The sequence below is a fragment of the Musa acuminata genome, unplaced genomic scaffold (genome assembly GCF_036884655.1).
Source record: "Musa acuminata AAA Group cultivar baxijiao unplaced genomic scaffold, Cavendish_Baxijiao_AAA HiC_scaffold_1138, whole genome shotgun sequence".
NCBI lineage: Eukaryota > Viridiplantae > Streptophyta > Magnoliopsida > Zingiberales > Musaceae > Musa > Musa acuminata.
In genome coordinates this window covers 5,072,315-5,092,782 of record NW_027021350.1, presented here as the reverse complement: position 1 = coordinate 5,092,782, position 20,468 = coordinate 5,072,315, and the positions used below count along the sequence as shown (strand labels likewise).

The 20,468-nt window shown below is 40.4% G+C and overlaps 2 protein-coding genes across 4 annotated transcripts; both read right to left on the bottom strand.

Moving 5' to 3' along the window:
• Positions 1 to 3,904: 3,904 nt before the first annotated feature.
• On the bottom strand, positions 3,905 to 7,444 carry LOC103973049 (zinc finger protein GAI-ASSOCIATED FACTOR 1). 3 transcript variants are annotated; one of them, XM_009387514.3, is made up of 5 exons: positions 7,117 to 7,444; positions 6,498 to 7,033; positions 6,001 to 6,397; positions 4,556 to 5,551; positions 3,905 to 4,411 (listed from the first exon to the last, which is right to left on the bottom strand). In XM_009387514.3, exons 2-4 carry the CDS (start codon positions 6,823 to 6,825, stop codon positions 4,573 to 4,575), a joined length of 1,704 nt encoding a protein of 567 aa, XP_009385789.2. In that variant the 5' UTR covers positions 6,826 to 7,033; positions 7,117 to 7,444; the 3' UTR covers positions 3,905 to 4,411; positions 4,556 to 4,572. The 3 variants fall into 3 exon arrangements, with proteins under 3 accessions (XP_009385789.2, XP_009385790.2, XP_009385788.2); XM_009387515.3 differs by having other exon boundaries at positions 7,121 to 7,444; XM_009387513.3 differs by having other exon boundaries at positions 6,498 to 7,444.
• A 2,037-nt stretch (positions 7,445 to 9,481) lies between these two features.
• On the bottom strand, positions 9,482 to 20,374 carry LOC135586779 (uncharacterized). The gene is made up of 13 exons (XM_065179037.1): positions 19,904 to 20,374; positions 18,003 to 18,166; positions 17,674 to 17,859; positions 17,483 to 17,578; positions 16,822 to 16,935; positions 14,579 to 14,674; positions 14,082 to 14,267; positions 13,910 to 14,005; positions 11,515 to 11,700; positions 11,271 to 11,366; positions 10,714 to 10,956; positions 10,222 to 10,407; positions 9,482 to 10,116 (listed from the first exon to the last, which is right to left on the bottom strand). The coding sequence occupies exons 1-13, from the start codon at positions 20,055 to 20,057 to the stop codon at positions 10,024 to 10,026; spliced, it is 1,896 nt and encodes a 631-aa protein (XP_065035109.1). The 5' UTR covers positions 20,058 to 20,374; the 3' UTR covers positions 9,482 to 10,023.
• Positions 20,375 to 20,468: the final 94 nt, after the last annotated feature.

The window sequence follows — 20,468 nt, the reverse complement described above, 5'->3', positions numbered from 1 at the left end:
GACAATTTGTACTTTGATGGTTCGAGTCTGTGATTGAAAATTTTCCTGCATCACTTATCTCAAAAGCATATTAGTCCATAAACTCATCATCAAAATTCAAGATTTAATAGTCTCAAGATCATCAATTGGTTTAGAAAAAAAATAATTACTTATGTTTACATTGTCTCTGTAACTTGTTGGTTTGACAATTATTCTTTTTTATTTTCTCAATATTAGAATTTCTTCTTTATGAACATCATTACTCTCTTTATCGTTTTACTCCATCATTGGTGATGAAAAAATAACAAGAGCAAAGATATATATGAGGAAGAAGATGAGGCAAAATCTACAGGAGCATTAGATGATAAAAGAATCTCAACCATATGTTTTGAAAATGTATCACTTTCATTATTATGATTGATATTTTCAAAAAAAAAATTATTTATGAAGCATAATAACAAAAAAATTCATCAAACTCAATATCTCGAGATACCATATACCTATATGTTTATGGATCTATATATTTTCAAATTTTCTTCCTTTCATCGTAGCCAATAAAAATGTATTTCTTAACCTTTGCATCAAGCTTACTTTTTTTAAAGTCTAGTATATGAACATAGCATGAAGAATCAAATATTCTAAAATATTTAACATTTGGTTTCTCACCAAACATGAATTCATATGGAGACTTCAAATTGATTAGAATAAGAGAAGTTCAATTAATAATATAAGTTACACATGCTACACCTTTTACTCATAAGGTTTTGGGGGTAAATTTTTTGGATGAAGCCAACATTTACATAAGATATCGAATCTTTCGTTTAACCATCTCATTTTGTTGTGGTGTATATGCTAATGTAAGTTTGCTTTTGATATCATACTCTTTGAAAACTAGAAAAATCTATCGTAAGTAAACTCTCCATTATTATCATAGCATAATCTTTTAAATTTTTTTTAAGAGCACTTTTAACTGTTAACTTGAATTCTTAAAATTTTAAAAAAAAATTCTGATTTTTCTTTCACAAAATAGACCTAAGTGAACCTTATAAAATTATTAATAAAGAGAAGCATAGAGTGAGAACCTGAATAAAATGACGTTGAGTAGGGCCCATTAGATTGCTATGAATAAGCTCCAAACGAGATTTACATCTACAAAGTGATTTATCAAAAGATTGCTTATGTGCTTTGTCATTTTAACATCTTTCACAAACTTCATTACCACTAAAAGTAATAATATTGGAAAGACCACTTACTAAACTTTTCTGCATCATAATCTTCAATTTAAAAAAAATTATATAACCAAGTCTAGCATGCCAAATTGATGTACCATCATTTATACTCATCTTATGAACATAAGATGTTGATGTTGATAAAATATATAAATATTTAACTCTTTTAACAGTATATACTATATATGTATTTAATTCTTTTATATTGGGAAGAAACTTAACTTTATTAGGATAAAAAAGAATATAATTTTCAACATCAACTGTATTTGCAATAGAGAAAAGATTTTTTTCGTACTTGAAATATGGTACATACTCTTTAATGTAATAAGATCATTATCTTTATTTGAAATTATAATAGTGCTTTATTTTTTTACTTGGTGAATAATATTATCTATCGTGATAATTATACTATTAAATAGACCAAAGTGATAATTATACCATTAAATTTTGATTTTTTTCATAAAATAGACACGCAAGTGAACTTTGTAAAATTATCAATACAGAGAAGTACATAACCGAAAATATGAATAAGATGATGTTTGAGTAGAGCCCATTGGATTGCTACGAATAAGCTCGAAGCGAGATCTTTTTTATTAAGATTTTTTTAGTCTCTTCAAATCATTAATATTAATTATTTTATTTTTAAATATTATGTCGTTCGTATAATCTTAAATAATTTTAAAAGATTATTTCTATCAGATAAATCTAACGCATCTCCGCATTGATGTCCGTGTTGACCAGTGGATGGTGCATTGATGTCAGAAGCTTTTGCATGGGCTCGTGACCTGCGGACCCCACAGCCACATCCGCATCCACTGTCTGTCATATGCCTCATGATGGTTGCATACGGAGGAAATGGAAGCCGAGCATGAACACGTCACGTCGATGGTCCCGAACCAGTCATGTCTTTTACCCAAGTCGTCAACCCCGGACGACCTCTTTCTCAGCCTTTGCTCGTGCCAGCTTTCTCCTCCTTTCGTCCCCTCCAATGATGCCCGCCGACTCACAGACACCGTTATGATGGTGATGCATGGAACCGCATACGTATCAGACCTCTCTCTCTCTCTCTCTCTCTCTCTCTTCTTGGGAGTCCATACCATCCAGATGAAACCAGAGAAGAGCAGAAGAAACCACGCACGCACTGCAGCAAGCAGCGAGCAGCATTCCTGCTGGTCTTCACATGCTGCAGCATTCCCAGGCAGAAGTAAAAGCTTCAGGACAAAGCATTCGGTACTGTTCGTCTGATCTCCGTACCGCTGTTTGCGTGGTGTTGGTATTCTTTAGTCGTGCCCATGGCGTCGATTCCTCCATGTGATAGGACCAAAGCAGGGAGCCTTTTGCTTGCTGCAGCCTCAGCCATTCACTCTGCTGGTGTTCTCATAGACGAATCCAATTCATCAAGTTGAGATTGTAGTATTCCTTGTGGATAGCATATATTATTAGTCAATCGAGTGACCGACTGTAATGAGAAGTGGAATTGCCGTGTGAACCATTCTATGTATGTAGTAATCTATTCAGCTGCCATCGCCCGAGCTTTGTCGAGTTGTCTTTGTCTTTGTTGGACTGTCGTTGGTCCAAACCCTAAGGACCGCTCCCCACTCTCCTCCCCGAAGTACCCTAGCGAGAGGAGTAGTGCTTGGAACACATGGATGGACGTAATCATGATTCTTTTGGCCTGCAGAACTCAGTCACCTTTTTTTCCTCATACCGAATTCATCATGCAAGCACCTCATGTCAACGGCATCTGCTTCAAAAGTCTAAACCCTAATGCCTCAAGCTCATCTCTTTCGCCTCCGTAGACCAACTTTTTAAAAGAGGAAGAAACTCAAAGAGAAGAGAGAGAGAGTAAAGTGGGGAATGAATGGAGTGGCATGCAGTGCATTATCGGACCTCGTGATAGCTGCTGCTGTTCGTCTTCATGCCTCGACATCCTTATCGACGACACCATGACCACCACCACAACACATAGGTCGAGGTGGCAGCAAAAGATAGAAACAAGGGCCTCATCGGTACCGTGTGACAGATTCCTTCGCCCCCCCCTCTCCCTCGTAGCTCTTAATCAAAACCTTGTGTTCCTCACTACTCTCTCTCTCTCTCTCTCTCTGTGTTGATGTATGCAAAGGCATCTTATCGCACCCTTACTAGGGCGAGTATAGTGCTATGTAGTATGAGGAGGAAGAAGGCAATGATCAGACGGACGAAGGGTGGAATAGCAAGTATGAAGAAGGCGAAACATGCATCTCCATGGCAAGTTTACATTACATGCGAAAAAGAAGAAGGCCTAAAGACAAAGGCAGAAAAGAAGGTAAAGTCTGTATGGCGTGCCAAAAGCTCAAAGAAGTTGTCCTCGAAAGGAGCCAACAGGAATGGTCGTTTGTCTTTCACGTTTATTACAACCCCTCTCTGTCCTCTCCACCTGTTTGCTCGTGATATCTGCACTAGTGTTTGTGCGCTGTTGTTGTTGGATATTGGCGTGGGAGCTTGTGTTGGAGAAAGAAAATATCATGTCTCAATTATCAGAAAAAAAGAAAAAAAATGTGATTAAAGAATTAAGAATTTCTTTAATCAATGAAGCTATTTTTTTTCTTCATTTTTTAATTATTTTCTATATTATTAGTGTGTGTATATATATATATATATATACATAATTTTGAAGTCTAAAAATGTGAGTAAAAGCATCTCAAAAACAAGACTAGGAAAGACCAACAATGCTCACATGTTATATTTACATCATGTAATGTAATGAAATATATCTTGAAAGATTAGACATAAAAACACTCATGTTATGCATGCTCTAATATTATGAAACATAACTTTTCTAAGTAGGAGAGAGAGACTATTATTTCATGTCATCTCATATTTATTTGTCCTAAAGAAACAACAACAACAACAACAACAAAAGGGAAATAAAGAAAGCAGAGCCGTCTACCAACAACGTCGACGATACATACATATATCCTTGATGACATAACTATGCTCTATATATGGCCGTATGGGTAGGCCACAGGAAGGAGGAGGAATGGAGTGGCAACACCTCACCTGATCGCTAATGATTGATTGGCTTCTTCTTCTTCTTCTTCTTCTTCTTCTTCTTCTCCGAGTAGTAGTACTCGCCCATCGTTCTCAGCAGATGGATGAGCCACCCGACATGACAAGTGCACCGTAGGCCTGTCATTCCTGTACATGGCTTCACGGTGCCACATCTGTATGGACCGAATGGTTCCATCAAAACATATATAGGAAACCAAAACAAAGAACAAACATATACCCAACATGAATTTTGTTTCGGACTGATCACACCCAGAGATTACTGCTAAACCTAATGCGAAGGAGTAGCACCGACGTACCAGGTTTCTCGGAGTAGCTAGCCGTGCCATGGGTTCTTGCTTTGCTGTTGCTGCTGCTGTTCGTAGGCGGAGGAGGAGGAGGCGGCGGCGGCGGCGGTCAAACATGGATCCAACCCGGTCAGGTTGAGGATGTTTCTGTGGGGAAAGGCCTTCAGTCCCAGGAAGTCTCTCGTCATCCCATCGTTAATCCCGCCACCTCCTTCCTCGGCCATTCCATGGCTTCTCCCGAGGCCGCTCTTGTCGCTATTCCTCGCTTCTCTTATTGCTCTTATTGCATCCTCAAAAGACCCATGAAAACCTGGAGTTGCGGAAGCCGAGGTCGCAACCATGTCTCGAAGTAGAGGAGGAGGAGGTGCTGATCCTTGTCCACCACCGATGCCGTGACCCATGTCTCGGTATGAGGACAAACCAAGACCGACGCCGGAAGTACCATCGGCCGCAAAAGGCGCAGAACTCGGAGCGTGAGCTGCCATCAGACCCAGGTGTGCAGGTCTGCTCATGGTTGCACCCATCTCAGCCGCTTTCTGGAGTAACGCGGTGGCCGACATGTGAGGGGACGGAGCCAAGGCATGGAACGCTGGAGGAAGAGGAGGACAGGGAACTGGGTCCTCTCGACCGTGCTCCGCTTCTAACCTGGTGGAGTAGACGGTAGAAGGGAGGTCTAACATGTTCAGAGCGGTGGCTCCCTGGCAAACCAGCCATGGTGGGATGGTTGATCTGACGTTGAATCGTTGATGCTGGTGTTCTCCTCCGAGCGACAGCTCTCGCTGCATCCCGTGGCTACCGAGAATGCTGGCATCGGCCTCATCGCCTCTCGTCAGGTGAGGGAAGTAGCTTTGTAGGAGGGTTGGCTGGAGAGAGGAAGGCTCACAGGATGCTGCAGCCGGCGAGAAGAGGAGAGCCTGGTGATTGGTCAAAGGGTTTGCTGCCATAGCTCTTGCACTTTCTTCTGCCAGCGCGTCACAAAAGGCTCTGTGTGTGATAAAGCTATCCCTCCTGCAATCAGCAGCAGCGACAGAAGTGACAACCAAACCAAGATAAAGCCAACGAGAGACCACGGAAGAACACACACACAGGTAGTAAAGCCAACAAGAAAGCACGGAAGAACACACACACAGATAGTAAAGCCACAGAGAAAGCACGGAAGAACACACACACACCCACACACAGATGGTCTTCTCTCTCCCAAGAACAGAAGGAAATGCATGTAAACAAGAAGAATGAAGGAAGAGGTGGATGCAAAGTTTTCTTCTCTCTCACTAATATTCTTTTCAGAGGTAGCAGCAGAAGTGCTAGCTACTATGCCTGCGATGGATATGTTCTCTGGGGCTTCAGTAAATGCAGTGCTACGATAATGGAGCCGCCTCCTCCTCCTCCTCCTCCTCCACCTCCTCCTCCTCCTACTACTACTAATATCATCTGTACTTGGATCAAATAATTGCTACCTTGAGAATAGGATGCCACAGTCACATCTGTATTCCCTTGTGCCACAGATCTTGGAGTGGGCCTTCCAGTCGGATTGAACAGCATACTTCTTGGAGCACTTGTCGCACTTCCACTTCTTCTCCCCGTGCTTCCTGCTGAAGTGCTTCTTGATCCCAGTAAGGTCGCCAAGCGCCCGGGAGGGATCGTGATGGACGCAGGTCACCTCCGGGCACAGGTACACCTTCTTCCTCACCTCCTTGCTGCTTCTTTGCTTCAGCTTCCAGGGGAGGTTGTGGCCTCTCCGGTGCAGCTGCAGGTTCTGCTCCCTCGGGAATCCTTTGTTGCAGATCTCGCACACGAACCTATTGGTCGTCATCAGCGTCTTGGGGGACAACGCTATCACCTCGGCGTCCGGATCTACGATGCAGAAGAAATCCCCAAAATCAACATGGTAATTAATCTAAGACGGAACGATCGAGTCGGACACGCATCGCCAGACGGATGAGAAGAAAGGAACCTGGATTTCCCGGGAGGTTCCTCTTTTTCTTGGTTGGATTTGGGGTCGGGGAGGCGAAGGAGGATTGCTGGTTGGAAGAGACGCTGGCTTCCCCGGAGGCAGAGGTGAGATTGGACATGTTCTCGTCCGCCGGTTGGTGTTGCTGTATCGTCAGCCCTTTCATCGTCTCCCGAGCAGCACCGTCGAGAGGAGGAAAAGGAATCGAAAGGCCAACGAGGGCCGATGATACAACGCCGATCCGTTGGAAGAAAACAAGCAGATCTACGGGCGGCCCATCGCTCTGCAAAAGGAAAGCACTACGGATTCCAAAGCTAAGGAAAAGTGACATCGTTCATCGCTCGCTCTCCATCTCTCGACATGCATCTATCTACGAGGGACATCCTACTGATATACGCAATGAAAAATGGAGTGGTCCTCATGCGACGAGCGATCTCCGATGTCCTAAGCGCTCAGGAAAATTTCGGACCTCGATTAAGATCTAAATTAGGAGAGAAGCAAACAACGGTGAGACCTCCATCGACGGTCCAATTCGAGTACTGGAAAGGAGAAGAACAAGAACGATACTATCAGGAAAGCACTACATATAATTCACTCCAAAGCGTCAAAAGAAGAGACAAACCCACAAAGTTGCTCGGAATAAAACCAAAGGCTAACTGATACAGAAGACGAAAACTGCTACCACACAAAACCATCCCGAACGAGACGAAGAAAAGCAAAGGAAAGCAGAGAGAGAGAGAGAGAAGAGTATGTGGACGAGAGAAGCAAGGTAGGATACAATCAAGACCCACACCATACGGCCAACTCTGACGTTGCACGAGCTGTCTTTTCCTTTGTTTCCTACCCATCTCTAGAAATTCCTTCCTCCCCGTTTAATCTCGTGAATGCTGTGAAAACAACTGTGTTCCTGTTTCATCTTACCTCAGCCTGTTAAGAAGTCCTGCTCATGTGTGTTAGATCTCTCTCTCTCTCTCTCTCTCTCTCTCTCTCTGTCACACACACACACAGAAAGAGAGACTGATTGCATTGTGTTGGATCAGATTCCATTGTGGTTGGTTTTGGTATGTCTCTGTTGTACTTACTTTTCGGTGGCTATTAAATTAATGGTAATGGGTGAGTCCGAAAAGAAGAAGAAGAAGAAGAAGAAGAAAGGAAGGAATGATTTCAAAAGGCTGATGAGCTATTGATATATTCGTCACCGGGAAAGGATTGGGGGAGCAGTGTGGGAAAGCTAACTTCAGCTTTTCATGCTGCATTAGAATGATTGGATCATTGATTGAACTCATAGTTGGACTTGTCCTCCTGTCTTATCGCCTCCTTGTAAGAAGAAGGATGCACAGCTAATATTCCTTTCCAACCTTATATTTATTTGCAATAATATTTTAATACATATTTTGTGTAAAATTTATCGATGAAATTTTACATTTTTAATCTTTTCGGCCTATCATTTTCGACTCGTTAATTCATGTCTCAATAGTCGTAAAGTGTTAGACACCCATTTTTTTCTTTTTTTTAAGACCCACATGTAATATTATTGTTCATACATAAAAAAAAAATAAAGTTCAATGATATTTATTTATTTATTTATGAGTGAAAAATTAGTAACTACACGAAGGGGGGTGATTAAAGTGTGTTACGAGGAACAATCGGAAAGAATTTCCATTGAGGTTTTTCTTCTAACCCGAAAATCCAAGAATTAGCTGTGCCAATGAGCTTCTCATCTTTTTTCGAATAAAATATATTTAAAAAAATATAATGATAAAAGAATTATAGATTTAATTTTTTAATAAATTGAGATTTATATAAAGTTATATTATTCAAAGAAGAAGAAGAAGAAGAAGAAGAAGAAGAAGAAGAAGAATCTATAGTTTTTGAGAATGATAGGTAGGTAGTTAAGACATAGATACAGCAATATTACATAGCTCATTATATAATCACCGTCCCATTTCGATCCTTTTTGTTTTGTGTTGCGATAGTGATGCCAAGTCGGTTCTACAGAAAGAAGTTTTTTTTATCTTAAAATAAGAATAGAAAAAGGAGAAGAAGAGTGTGGAGGTGAATCGAACGCCGACGGGGATGAATAGAAGCAACGACGGAGGAGCAGGAGACAGAAATCTGGAGGGCGAGCATCGTATGCCTCGTAATCCAAGGAAAAGGATTTGGAGCGTTTTATGGATTCTTTTTGTTGCTTTCTTGTGTGCTGTTTCCCATTTACCCACGCCGAATGACGCCCTGACAGACAGACAGACACACAGACAGACAGACAGACGTCGCAACCCACCAAATCCTTTCTTAAATGTGTGCGTGAGGGATCATATGAGTTGGCCTTTGGGGCCAAAATCAAATCCAGGCGATGCGGGCAACAAACAGGTCGTGCGGTGGTGGTACGAACCCAGTCGGTCCTTTTGAGGTGGCACCATGTTGTAACGCAAGGACGAGGAGGATGTTGATTGAGAGAGAGAGAGAGAGAGAGAGAGAGAGATGGCACGATGTTGTAACGCAAGGAGGAGGAGGATGTTGATTGAGAGAGAGAGAGAGAGAGAGTGTGTGTGTGTTATTCCAGTCTTCTTCTTCTTCTTCTTCTTCTTCTTCTTCTTCTTGTTGTTGCTGCCGGAGTCTGCAGGTGTGTGTTTAGAACAGGCTCAATTATGTGATCGGTTGTGTTGACAGGCTCAATTATGTCGTTCTATAAACTCAAGACTGATGCTAGTCAGTAGTTAAAAAGAAAAATATCTTACCATCTTTCTATTAGCTTCTTCACATGTTTAAATTTTTAGATCGAATTGATGTTCGATTTCTTAATACATATTTAATCTAAGAAACAAAACAAAACAAAACAATCTCTTACCATTAGTTTCTTCACACGGTTTGATTAGTGTTCCACAAGTGTAAAGACATTTGGTCCGAGGACACATTCAATACCTTGTAGTAATCATCTGTCAGTACTAGTAATATTGCCATAAAGATCCATAGTATTATTACATGACTTGCACAAAACAAAATTGTTCAACTCATGATTATTCAGTTCAATTTTGTCTGCTACAAATTGAATTTTGGACATGAACCACACCCTCAGCTCTCGGAATCACAGAACACTGACTTCACACATCCATCGGGGATCATGAACAAAGAAGAGAGGTTCCTCTTCCTTCAAAAGTAAGATGCTCTGTAACAGTGGAATGGCCAGACTGCAGGGCATGGTGCGGTGTACAAAAACAAAAAAAGACAATCGACCTTAGAACCGGAGTGGATGAATCCTGGGTGTGCCGTGGATGGTGTGGCCACCGGAACACACAGGAGGCTGTCACTAGGTGGGCTGATGCTGCTGTTGCCTTTGCTGCGAATCCCGCCTTACCCACCGGTGGAACCCTCACCCTCACCATCAACAGGCTGAGTCGGCTGCCCATCAGTGGCCTGAAGTCGTGCCGGTGCTGCTGCTGATGATGATTGTGGGTCATGCCCATGACCTGGAAGAGCATCCGCGGCTGGAGTACCTTCATTGGCTCCGCCTTGCGCACCTCTTCCTGGATTAAGTCCCTCGATGGGCGTCGTCGATGGAAGGTGGCCGAGGAACATCGAGGCTTGTGCTATCAGAACCAATGAAACAACCCCCAGAATCATCCTACACCAGTCATGGATCAGCATCATGTCATGGATCAGGTATATATATAAGGCATCATTTGCTAGCCTTAAACTGCTATTTTATATATCATCATTTCTACATTACCTTAGCTAATGCATCATTGATTAGCTTCTTAGCGCTCGTTATCTGTTCAAGAGTACCAAACAGTTCCACTGTTGTAGTCGGTGAATCGGTATCTGCACCCGTATCTTCAGTAAATTGAATCTTGGCTCCTGATTGAAGCCGGATGCGTTTTATTGTTTCTCCACTTTTGCCAATGATCGCACCAACCTACGAAAGCACAAGAAAGCTTATCAGAACAAATTTACAGAAGCTCAAGAGAATCCAGAATTCAGGAAACGAATCAGCTTTTTCAGTGGTAATTGTTATCTTTGAAAAAACCAAAAGAGCAAAAGAGGTTTTGTATATCCACCTCTACCAATTACTAGACCAAGCTGGAACAGACAACCGAAACTACACACTGAAAGCACAAAAGTTTCAAACAGTTTATTAGAATTCACCCTCCTCAGACCTTTCATTGGCAGATCCCTCACACACGGAGTTCACTTTTTTCAGTGTCTATCAGAATAAGTTTACCTTGTCGCTTGGAAGTTTCATCCCAAGCAACTCAGAACCAGGCTCCGTTCTTCTAGACTCAGCTATTGCATCATTGATTAGCTTCTCTGCGCTCCTCATCTGTTCAATGGTACCATACATTGTCACCGTTGTAGTCAGTGAGTCGCTATCTGCACCCATATCTTTAGGAAATTGAATCTTGGTTCCTGACTGAAGCTGGATGCGTTTTATTGTTTCTCCACTTTCGCCAATGATTGCACCAACCTAAGAAAGCACAGGAAAGCTTATCAGAACAAATTTACAGAAGCTCAAGAGAATCCAGAATTCAGGAAACGAATCAGCTTTTACAGTGGTAATTGTTATCTTGGAAAAATGAAAAAACCGGAAGAGCAAAAGAGGTTTTGTGTATCCACCTTTACCAACTACTAGACTAACCTGGAATAGACAACTGAAACTACACACTGAAAGCACAAAAGTTCCAAACAGTTTGTTAGAATTGACCCTTCTCGGACCTTTCATTGGCAGATCCCTCGCAAACGGAGTTCATTTTTTTTAGTGCCTATCAGAATAAAGTTTACCTTGTCGCTTGGAAATTTCATCTGGTACCACTCAGCACCAGGCTCCATTCTGCTAGACTCTTTAGCGAAAGTGGTGCCAGGATCCACAGAACCACCCTACACCAGTAGGGATGGATCAGCATCATAAATCAGTATTATATTAGGCACCATTGGCTAATGCATCATGTCATGGATCAGGTATATATATTAGGCATCATTTGCTTGCCTTACACTGCTATTTCATATATCATCATTTCTACGTTACCTCAGCTAATGCATCATCGATTAGCTTCATAGCGCTCATTATCTGTTCAATAGTACCATACAGTTCCACCGTTGTAGTCAGTGAGTCGCTATCTGCACCCGTATCTTTAGGAAATTGAATCTTGGCTCCTGACTGAAGCCGGATGCGTTTTATTGTTTCTCCACATTCGCCAATGATTGCACCAACCTAAGAAAGCACAGGAAAGTTTATCAGAACAAATTTACAGAAGCTCAAGAGAATCCAGAATTCAGGAAACGAATCAGCTTTTTCAGTGGTAATTGTTATCTTTGAAAATTGAAAAAACTGAAAGAGCAAAAGAGCAAACAGTTTATGTTAGAATGGACCCTCCTCGGACGTTTCATTGGCAGATCCCCCGCACATGGAGTTCATTTTTTTCAGTGTCTTATGAGAATAAAGTTTAACTTGTTGTTTGGAAGTTTCATCTCAAACCACTTAGCACCAGGCTCCATTCTACTAGACTCTTCAGCGAAAGTGGTGCCAGGATCCACAGAACCACCCTACACCAGTGGTGATGGATCAGCTTCATAAATCAGTATTATATTAGGCGCCATTAGCTATTATATATCATTTCAACAATATCCCAGCTAACACATCATTCGTTAACTTCTCTGCACTGCTGATAAGTATCAATAAGTTCAGATGTCAGCAAGAGTAACCACTGTGTTCGCAAGATTTCCGCTACCGGAAGATGGATAATGTGATCAAGGAGTCCCTAGTGATGATGTATGATTAAAAGAATGTCCTACCACAAAATTGTACACAATTTAAAAACAGCAATCAAGAATTTCATGGACTGCATATGATGGTCACCTGCAGCTGATATTAATGACTAAAAGTATGCCGCACTGATAGATGGATTTGCAAAAGCTTGGTTTCATGTCCATTTGACCACAACTGCGCAGGTGTCGTATGCTTCAAAGGCCGCTGGATGAGGAACTTCTTTACACGGATTTATAACAAAAACACCACATGCACGCAGCTTAAATGTCACTGATAATTAACTTCAAATCACAGTTATATTTTTCTCTGATTTGACAGCATTAAGGGAAGATTCACAAAGTATGTTGTAAGGATAATGAAATTTTGAAATAAAAAAAAATTATTTCAGAAAATGTAGGTTAGACCAAGAACAACAGGACATTCCTCAGGAAAAGGACCCGACAAAGTTACGCGAACAAATGCACCTTAACATCTCAGTTATAGGGGAAAAAAGAACATATTTGGGTTACAGATTATATGTTCAAAAGCATGTAAACATAGAAATACAAAAGAAAACTACTTTGTCCAAAAAGTAGATCACTATATTACAGTATTTTTTTAGTGCTAAATAAAGTATATAACACAACACATGTAACAGAAAAGAAAGTATAGAACACACCATATCAGAATATAAAAGAACTACAAGAGAAAGATAGAGCCTATTGAATTATCATCTATAAAAATTCAGAAAAACGTCAATATTAAAAGTATGAAACAAAGCATACAAAGCTTTCTCATGAAAAGTCAATTCTATACTCCAATGGTCCTTTGGTTCTATTGCCAAATACTCATTTTAGGAGTCTTGGGTTCGTCATTACGTGCACCAAACCGCAAGTAGTTTGAAGTGTTATCACTAATTTACAACCAAGCTGCTTTTAAAAGATTAGCAATTAATAATGACGATCCATCAAATGTGGTTTCTATCAATTCACATATATTTAAGACAAACTAATAATTTTTATGTTCCAAGATAATCATTCAGATAACATGTTGAAGACATTGTTGACATGCAATTAGATAAACTATGAAGGAAGAAAAAAACAAGAAGATCAGCTAGCTATTCACCAGATTCAACTAGATAGCAGGAGCTATGACAGTTCTAGATTCTCTATAGAACAATGCATAGTTCCTAGCAGTATTTGTCATAAAAAAAGTGGAAATTTAGTATTACTGTATATTATTGACAGTAGTTACATTTAGCAGCTGATAGGGAGAATGCAAGTATACCAGTTAATAATGCTGCTTATCATAATCTAGATTATAAAACCTCAAGTTTGTCTATAAAATGAGCCCTCATCATCAACCACTATAAAAAGCTTCCAGGATTCTCCCCTAAGCATCCCTTAACAGTCGATAAGGAATTAAGGTTGAGTAACATACCAGTGCAAACCGAGAAGATAAAATGTGCTTGCTTAGACAATGTAAATTGTTTGATTACCAACATTAAGTTAAATCCTTCAATATTTCCCATGAAAATTAAAGCTCAGAATCCAATCAATTAGTCAGGAATTAATCTCCACAATTATTGCAAAATCTGAAATAGACAATAAATTCACCAGTGCCACATAATTAAAGAACAAAATTTTCAAAGAAGTATCTGTGACAATAAATTCACCATGTTCTTTGGAATTTTCATGTGACAATGCTCCACGTCAGGCTCCATGTCTCCAGACTCTTGAGCAGAAATGACATCAGAACACCCCAAATCACCCTACACCAGTCATGGATCAGCATCATGAATCAGGTATATGTCAGGCATCATTGACCAGCCCTATGCTCAACACTACCTCCGCTAACACATCATTGATTAGCTTCTCTGCGCTGCTGATCTGTTGAGAAGTACCATTAAGTTCCACCACTGTAGTCGGTGAATTGGGACCTGCATCCGTATCTTTAGTCAATTGAATCTTGGCTCCTGACTCAAGCCGGATGTGTTTTATTGTTTCTCCACTTATGCCAATGATTGCATAAACCTAAGAAAGCACATGAAGGATTATCAGATCAAATTTTTAGAAACTCAAGATAATCCAGAATTCAAGAAACGAATCAGCTTTTGCAATGGCACCTGCGTCTTCGAATAGTGAAAAACCAAAAGAGAGGGAGGTTTTACATATCCACCTTTACTAATTACTAAACCAACTTGGAATAGACGAGACCGAAACTACACACTGAAAGCACAAAATTTTCTAACAGCGTATGTTAAGAGTTGACCCTCCTCAGATGCATTGGTGGAAGCCTCATATGCTGAATTCATTCTTTTCAGTGTCTTTCAGAATATGTTTACCTTGTCATTTGGAACTTTCATCTGAAACTTCTGAGCAATAGGCTCTACGCTTCCAAGTTCTTGAGCAAAACTGATGCCAGGATCCCCAGAATCACCCTACACCAGTGGTGATGGATCAGCATCATGAAGCGGATATATATTAGGGGCCATTGGCCAGACTTCTGTTGCCATTATATATGATTTAAACACAGTCGCAGCCAAAGCAGTATTGATTAATTTCTCTGTGCTGCTAATCTATTCATAAGTACCAATAAGTTTGAAAGTAGAAACTCCTGTCAGCAAGAACAACCACTGTGGTTTGCATGATTTCCACAATCGGAAGATGGATAACATGATCCAGGAGGCCAGAGTGACAATGTATGATTAAAGAAATGTGCTGCAACAATAATGTGCACGATCAGAAACCAACAATCAAGAATTTCATGGAATGCATACGAAGGCCACCTGCAGCTGATACTAACGACTAAAAGTATGCCACACCGATAGATGGATTTGCAAGCTTGCTTTCATTTCCATTTTGAACACAACTGTGGGTGGTCGTGTGCTTCAAGGGTTGCTGGTTGAGGAACTTCTATGCATGCATATATAACAAAAACACCACATGCATGCAGCTTAAATGTCACTGATAATTAACTTGAAGTGACAAGCCACATGTATAGTTTTATGTAATTTGACAGCATTAAGCATGTCCCAATATAGAAATGAAAGCAATTTTTGGAGGGAAGTTCACAAAATATATGGTAAGGATAATGAAATTTAAAAGTAAAATAACAAAATTTCAGAGAATGAAGGTTAGAACAAGAATAACAGGACATTCCTCAGGAAAAGGACCAGGCAACGTCACATGAACGGATGCCCCTTAAGATCTCAATCAAAGGAAAAAGTTAAAAAAACATATTTGGGTTACAGATTATATGTTCAAAAGCATGTAAAAATAGAATACAAAAGAAAAGTGCTCTGTCCAAAAGTTAGCTCACTGTTTTACAGTATTTTTTTGGTTGCTAACACATGTAACAGAAAATATAGAACGCACCGTATCGGAATAAAAAAGAACTACACCGGAACAAGAAGGCCTCTTGAATTATCATCTATAAAAATTCAGCAAACATCAATATTAAAAGTATGATATGTGCTTGACTGTTCCTTTGGCAATCAAACTTCTATCGCCAAATACTCATTTTAATGACCTTTGGTTCGTCATTACGTACTTCAAACCACAAGTCGTTTCAAGTGTTATGACTAATTTATTTACAACCAAACTACTTTAATAAATCAACAATTAATGATGATATTCCATCATATGTGATTTCTATCGATTCACATATACTAAGACAAACTACTAATTTTTTTATGTTCCAAGCTAATCATTCAGAGAACATGTCAAAGACATTGTTCACGTCTAATTAGTTAAAACCATGAAGGAAGAAAAAAGAAGATCAGCTGTCCATCAGATGTGATTTCTATCAGTTCACATATGTTAAAACAAGCTACTAATTTTTATGTTCCAGGATAACTTGAAGACATTGTTGACGTGCAATTAGATAAACTATGAAAGGAAAAAAATAAGAAGCATATCGGCTATTCTCCAGATTCAACTAGATAGCAGGACCTACGACAGTTCCTCATTCTCCCCAGCACAACGAATAACTCCTTTAGCAGTATTTGTCATAAAAAATAACTGTATATTATTGACAATAGTTACTTTTAGCAGCTGGTACTGAGAATGCACATGAACAATTTTTAATGCTTCTTATTATAATCTAGACTGTAAAACCTCGACTCTGTCTATCAAATCATGAGACATGTTTAGATAAGTCCTCGACAAAAACCACTATAAACAGCTTCCAGTCTTCTCCCCTTAGCATCGCTTAACAGTCCAGGGATTTAAGGTTCAGTAACATACCAGTGCCAAGCCGAGAAGATCAAACGTGCTCCCTTTGACAATGTAAATTTTTTGATTTCCAACACTATGCTAAATCCTTCAGTATTTCCCATGAAAATTAAAGCTCAGTATCCAAATAATTAGTCAGGAACTAACCTTGACAATTATTGCAGAGTGCAAACAATTATAGACATAAATACCCGGCAAGTTAAATTTCCATGACAACGAAAATCTTTAGAAATGGAAGGCCCACATGTACTTTTTTGAAAGCTGAAAAGTTAAATTATCCAAGCAATAGCTCAAGTAATTTGGAGAAAGGATTTCGTCAGGTTACACAACAAGTATAACATATCTTTCATACCTTAATAATTTGATTGACAATTTGTTTTGCTGCTTCAAACTTCCCCATCAGACCAACTAAATACGCCCTGCTTTCTGTAGACATACCACCAGAGGGCAGATGCGAAGGACTCGCCTGAAGTCAATTTATTGTAGTTTAGAAAGCAACAGAAAGTAATTACCACTGATATGTTTGAATTGCATTAGATGAACTACCAAAACAAAGATTAGAGTATTTATATGACCATATGAAGCAATCCCTTATTCCTAAAAGTACATCTGGACTTATACCAATGATCAGCATAAAGTGCATCAATGTGTAATACTGGAGAACAATCACATTAATGAGAACTAAAGAATTCTCACTGAAAGTTTCGAACAAAAATTTGCCTGGTTGACGAGCACAATGCAATAATATTTACATAAATGAAAAAAATGAGACCTACAATTGGTAATTTCCATGCTCAAAACCAGCTAAGTCCTTGATTCACTATCTAGAATAAGCTACAAATAGAAAGACAAGAAGCAGCCAAATTGTCATACGAGCACCAGATCTAGCTTGCATGTTTTCTATGGTGCTACCAACTTTACAAAGTACTTGTCCAATCTGGAACCGACACAGGCCCAGTGTTCCATAATGAAAGAACAAAATTTTCAAAAAGTATCCAGCAGAATAAGTTCACCATGTCTTTTGGAGTTTTCGTGTGACAATGCTCCGGGCCAGGCTCCATGTCTCCAGACTCTTGAGTAGAAATGATGTTGGAACCCCCAAAACCACCCTACGCCAGTTACGGATCAGCACCATGAATCAGGTATATGTTAGGCATCGTCGGCTAGCATTATGCTGCAATTTTATATATCATTTCAACATTACCTCGGCTAATGCATCATTGATTAGCTTCTCTGCGCTGCTGATCTGTTCAGGAGTACCATTAAGTTCCACGGTTGTGGTCAGAGAATTGGGACCTGCTTCCATATTTCTGGTAACTTGAATCTTGGCCCCTGAGTTGAGCCGGATAGATTTTATCGTTTCTCCAGTTTTGCCAATGATAATGCCAACCTGAGAAAGCACGGTATGGATCATCAGATCGAATTTTTAGAAGCGCAGGAAAATCCAGAAATATAGAAAACGAATCAGTTTTGTTAAAGGCCATCATTTTGTTCAAGAAAAGTGAAAAATAGAAAGAGAGAAAGAGGTTTAACCAATTCATTTGGGATTTCAATTCTTTTTGTCGAACCGGGATAATCATGTGAAGGGAGACCTGACTTGGTAATCATACCAGGATAAGCATATGAAGGGAGGCCTGACCGGGTAATCATGCCAATCTGAGACATTATTGCCCGACCAAGAAGCTTCACTGAATAGTCTGAGACATACAAACAATTACAATTGCTTTTTGGATAAAAAAAAATGATAACTGTTGCATTCATTGACTAGAAATTTCTCAAACCATGAACAACCACAAAGTAACAGCATTTAGTGATTTTGACACATAGGCAAGAGGGCATATTTCAATCGAGCAATTAAGAACCTGATTAAAGAGTTCCAATCTCCAGATTGAGAGTCATAAAATAATGCTAGCTCATGTTGTTCTTTTTTAATTATCGGACAAAGTGTCCCCATGAGAAGACACATACATTTTCAGGACATTTCAAATGGTAGACAGAAAACAATTGATGGTACTCACAAATGCTTACAACAAAGAGACAAACTAATAATATGAATTAAAATCAACCTGTGAATGCATCAATCATACTACGAAAAACTATGTGGTACGATCATTCTTTTTCAAAAAGTAGGATGATTTTATCGAAGCCTCAGAATGACATGATTTGCCGTTCGCCTTATGTTCAGAAGGATCAGTAGGGATCAGGATCATCAGATTTGAATCATCATGCCAAAACTGCGTTGTGAATCTTCAACAGATGAATTACAGATTATTTAAACTCTAACGCTCAAAGACATTTAGCCTTTTGTCATAAATGGATAAAGAGAAAAGATTTCTTAGATCGTGCATGCCGACCTACCAAGGTTTGGAATCCACAGAACAGCAGGCGACATTTTCTCTATTTTAACAAGTATACGGAAAAAACTTTTCATGGTCAAATATTCATAAGGATGAACATGTTCTTCTCTTCCTAAATGGATTCCTTTACACAAAGTTGTATTGGCTAAGCTATAGAAACAGGGTTACGTAGGATACAACAAGACACTTTATGTTTTCTTCTGAATAGATTCAATCATACACGGATACCAATGCCTAGAAGCTACAGGATTCAAAGTCGGTTGTATTGATCAAGTAGCACCGCAACCAACAATTCTAAAAGAAGTCTTCTTCGAACAAGAAATCATGCATTTACCAAAATCATTACAAACCCAAACTGGCACGTTCAACATTCCAGACCAAAGAGTTAAATTAAAATGCACAAAATCTGATTGGATTTGGAGCTTCAGGTTTGTGTAGACTCTCTACGAACACGAATAGCTGATGTTGTTGCATAAAGACCAAGAACTTACCCAAAAACGACACATGCAGCAAGAAAAACCGAACCTTCGAAACTAAGGCTACTAAAACCACGGTTTCATCCGGTAACAGATATGAAACACATCCACCGACCAAAGATAAGACCAAGAAACACACAGAACCTAACAAAGGCCACGTATCACGCCCCTCCCGGTCCAAGAAAGCGACTGCAGGAGCAGACCCGCATCAGACAACAAGCACAAACCAGAAAGAACGACCAGGGGTGGCGAATGACACCGGGATCGATTCGGTCGGAACGTTCTTGACGCTCTGCGTCCGATTCCAGAAAGCATATGAGCTGCGGATGGTTCCAAACGAAGGGCAACGAATCCAATTGAAATTCCATTTTGCAGCATGACGAGGGCCGTGAAAACCAATCAACCGTTCGCCCATTACCTATAACAGTCCCACCATATGCGAACTCGGACAATGCATAAATTGACCATACTTCCAAAACACACATGCTCAACATCAAGAAACGACCCAAGAACTACCAGTTCTTGGGATGGAACACCCTAGAAATTAGAAGAAAAGGACGAAAAGAGAGAAGAATGGTGGGAGGGAGAATATTGCGCGCACCAACTGCAGACATTTGAGAAGGCCGCTGGACGTCGGAAGCGGGCGCCGAGGAGCCCCTCGGCCGCCTCGGCGGCCGCGGCGGCAACCCAGGACGCGGGTGCTTTTGCTTGCGATTGCGCCGACCAGAGTCCACCGGATCGAAGCTATCCTTCATGCCGCCAAGGCCTTCGGAGAGCTAAAGAGGCCGGGCGACAGGGCTCGCTCCCTTACGGGAACCGTATTCGCGTACGTTTGCAGGGACGCGTACATATTAGTTATACAGCCTTTATACCGTCGTAGGTCGGCCGGAGGTTTGGTTTCGCTGTCTCCGACAAGTCAGGAAACACAGCCTCCCGCAAACCACGCACCACTGACGTCGGGTAGATCGCTGACGTCAGCTCAACGCTCGGCCCCACCAGCCGTGATCGAGGGGTCGAACGAGACAGGGAACACGGCTTGACCGGCGCACGAGGCACACGACATCAGTTAAGGAGAAGGGCCCCACAAAAATCGTAGCAATGGGAAAAGCGAGGTGACGTCATCGAAAGGGAGATAACGTCATCGAAATTTCGGCGGTGCTGCCGCC

What these genes read in the sequence shown, in the direction of transcription:
- LOC103973049 (XM_009387513.3), bottom strand. Translation starts at nt 6,825, where the DNA reads ATGTCACTTTTCCTTAGCTTTGGAATCCGTAGTGCTTTCCTTTTGCAG. An exon ending in GAACCTCCCGGGAAATCCAG is followed by an intron (nt 6,398 to 6,497) that starts GTTCCTTTCTTC and finishes TCTGCATCGTAG; the next exon opens with ATCCGGACGCCGAGGTGATA. An exon ending in TGTGGCATCCTATTCTCAAG is followed by an intron (nt 5,552 to 6,000) that starts GTAGCAATTATT and finishes TGCTGATTGCAG; the next exon opens with GAGGGATAGCTTTATCACAC.
- LOC135586779 (XM_065179037.1), bottom strand. Translation starts at nt 20,057, where the DNA reads ATGAAGGATAGCTTCGATCCGGTGGACTCTGGTCGGCGCAATCGCAAG. An exon ending in TGAAAATTCCAAAGAACATG is followed by an intron (nt 11,701 to 13,909) that starts GTGAATTTATTG and finishes GTGCTTTCTTAG; the next exon opens with GTTGGTGCAATCATTGGCGA. An exon ending in TCGATGATGCATTAGCTGAG is followed by an intron (nt 11,367 to 11,514) that starts GTAACGTAGAAA and finishes CTACTGGTGTAG; the next exon opens with GGTGGTTCTGTGGATCCTGG.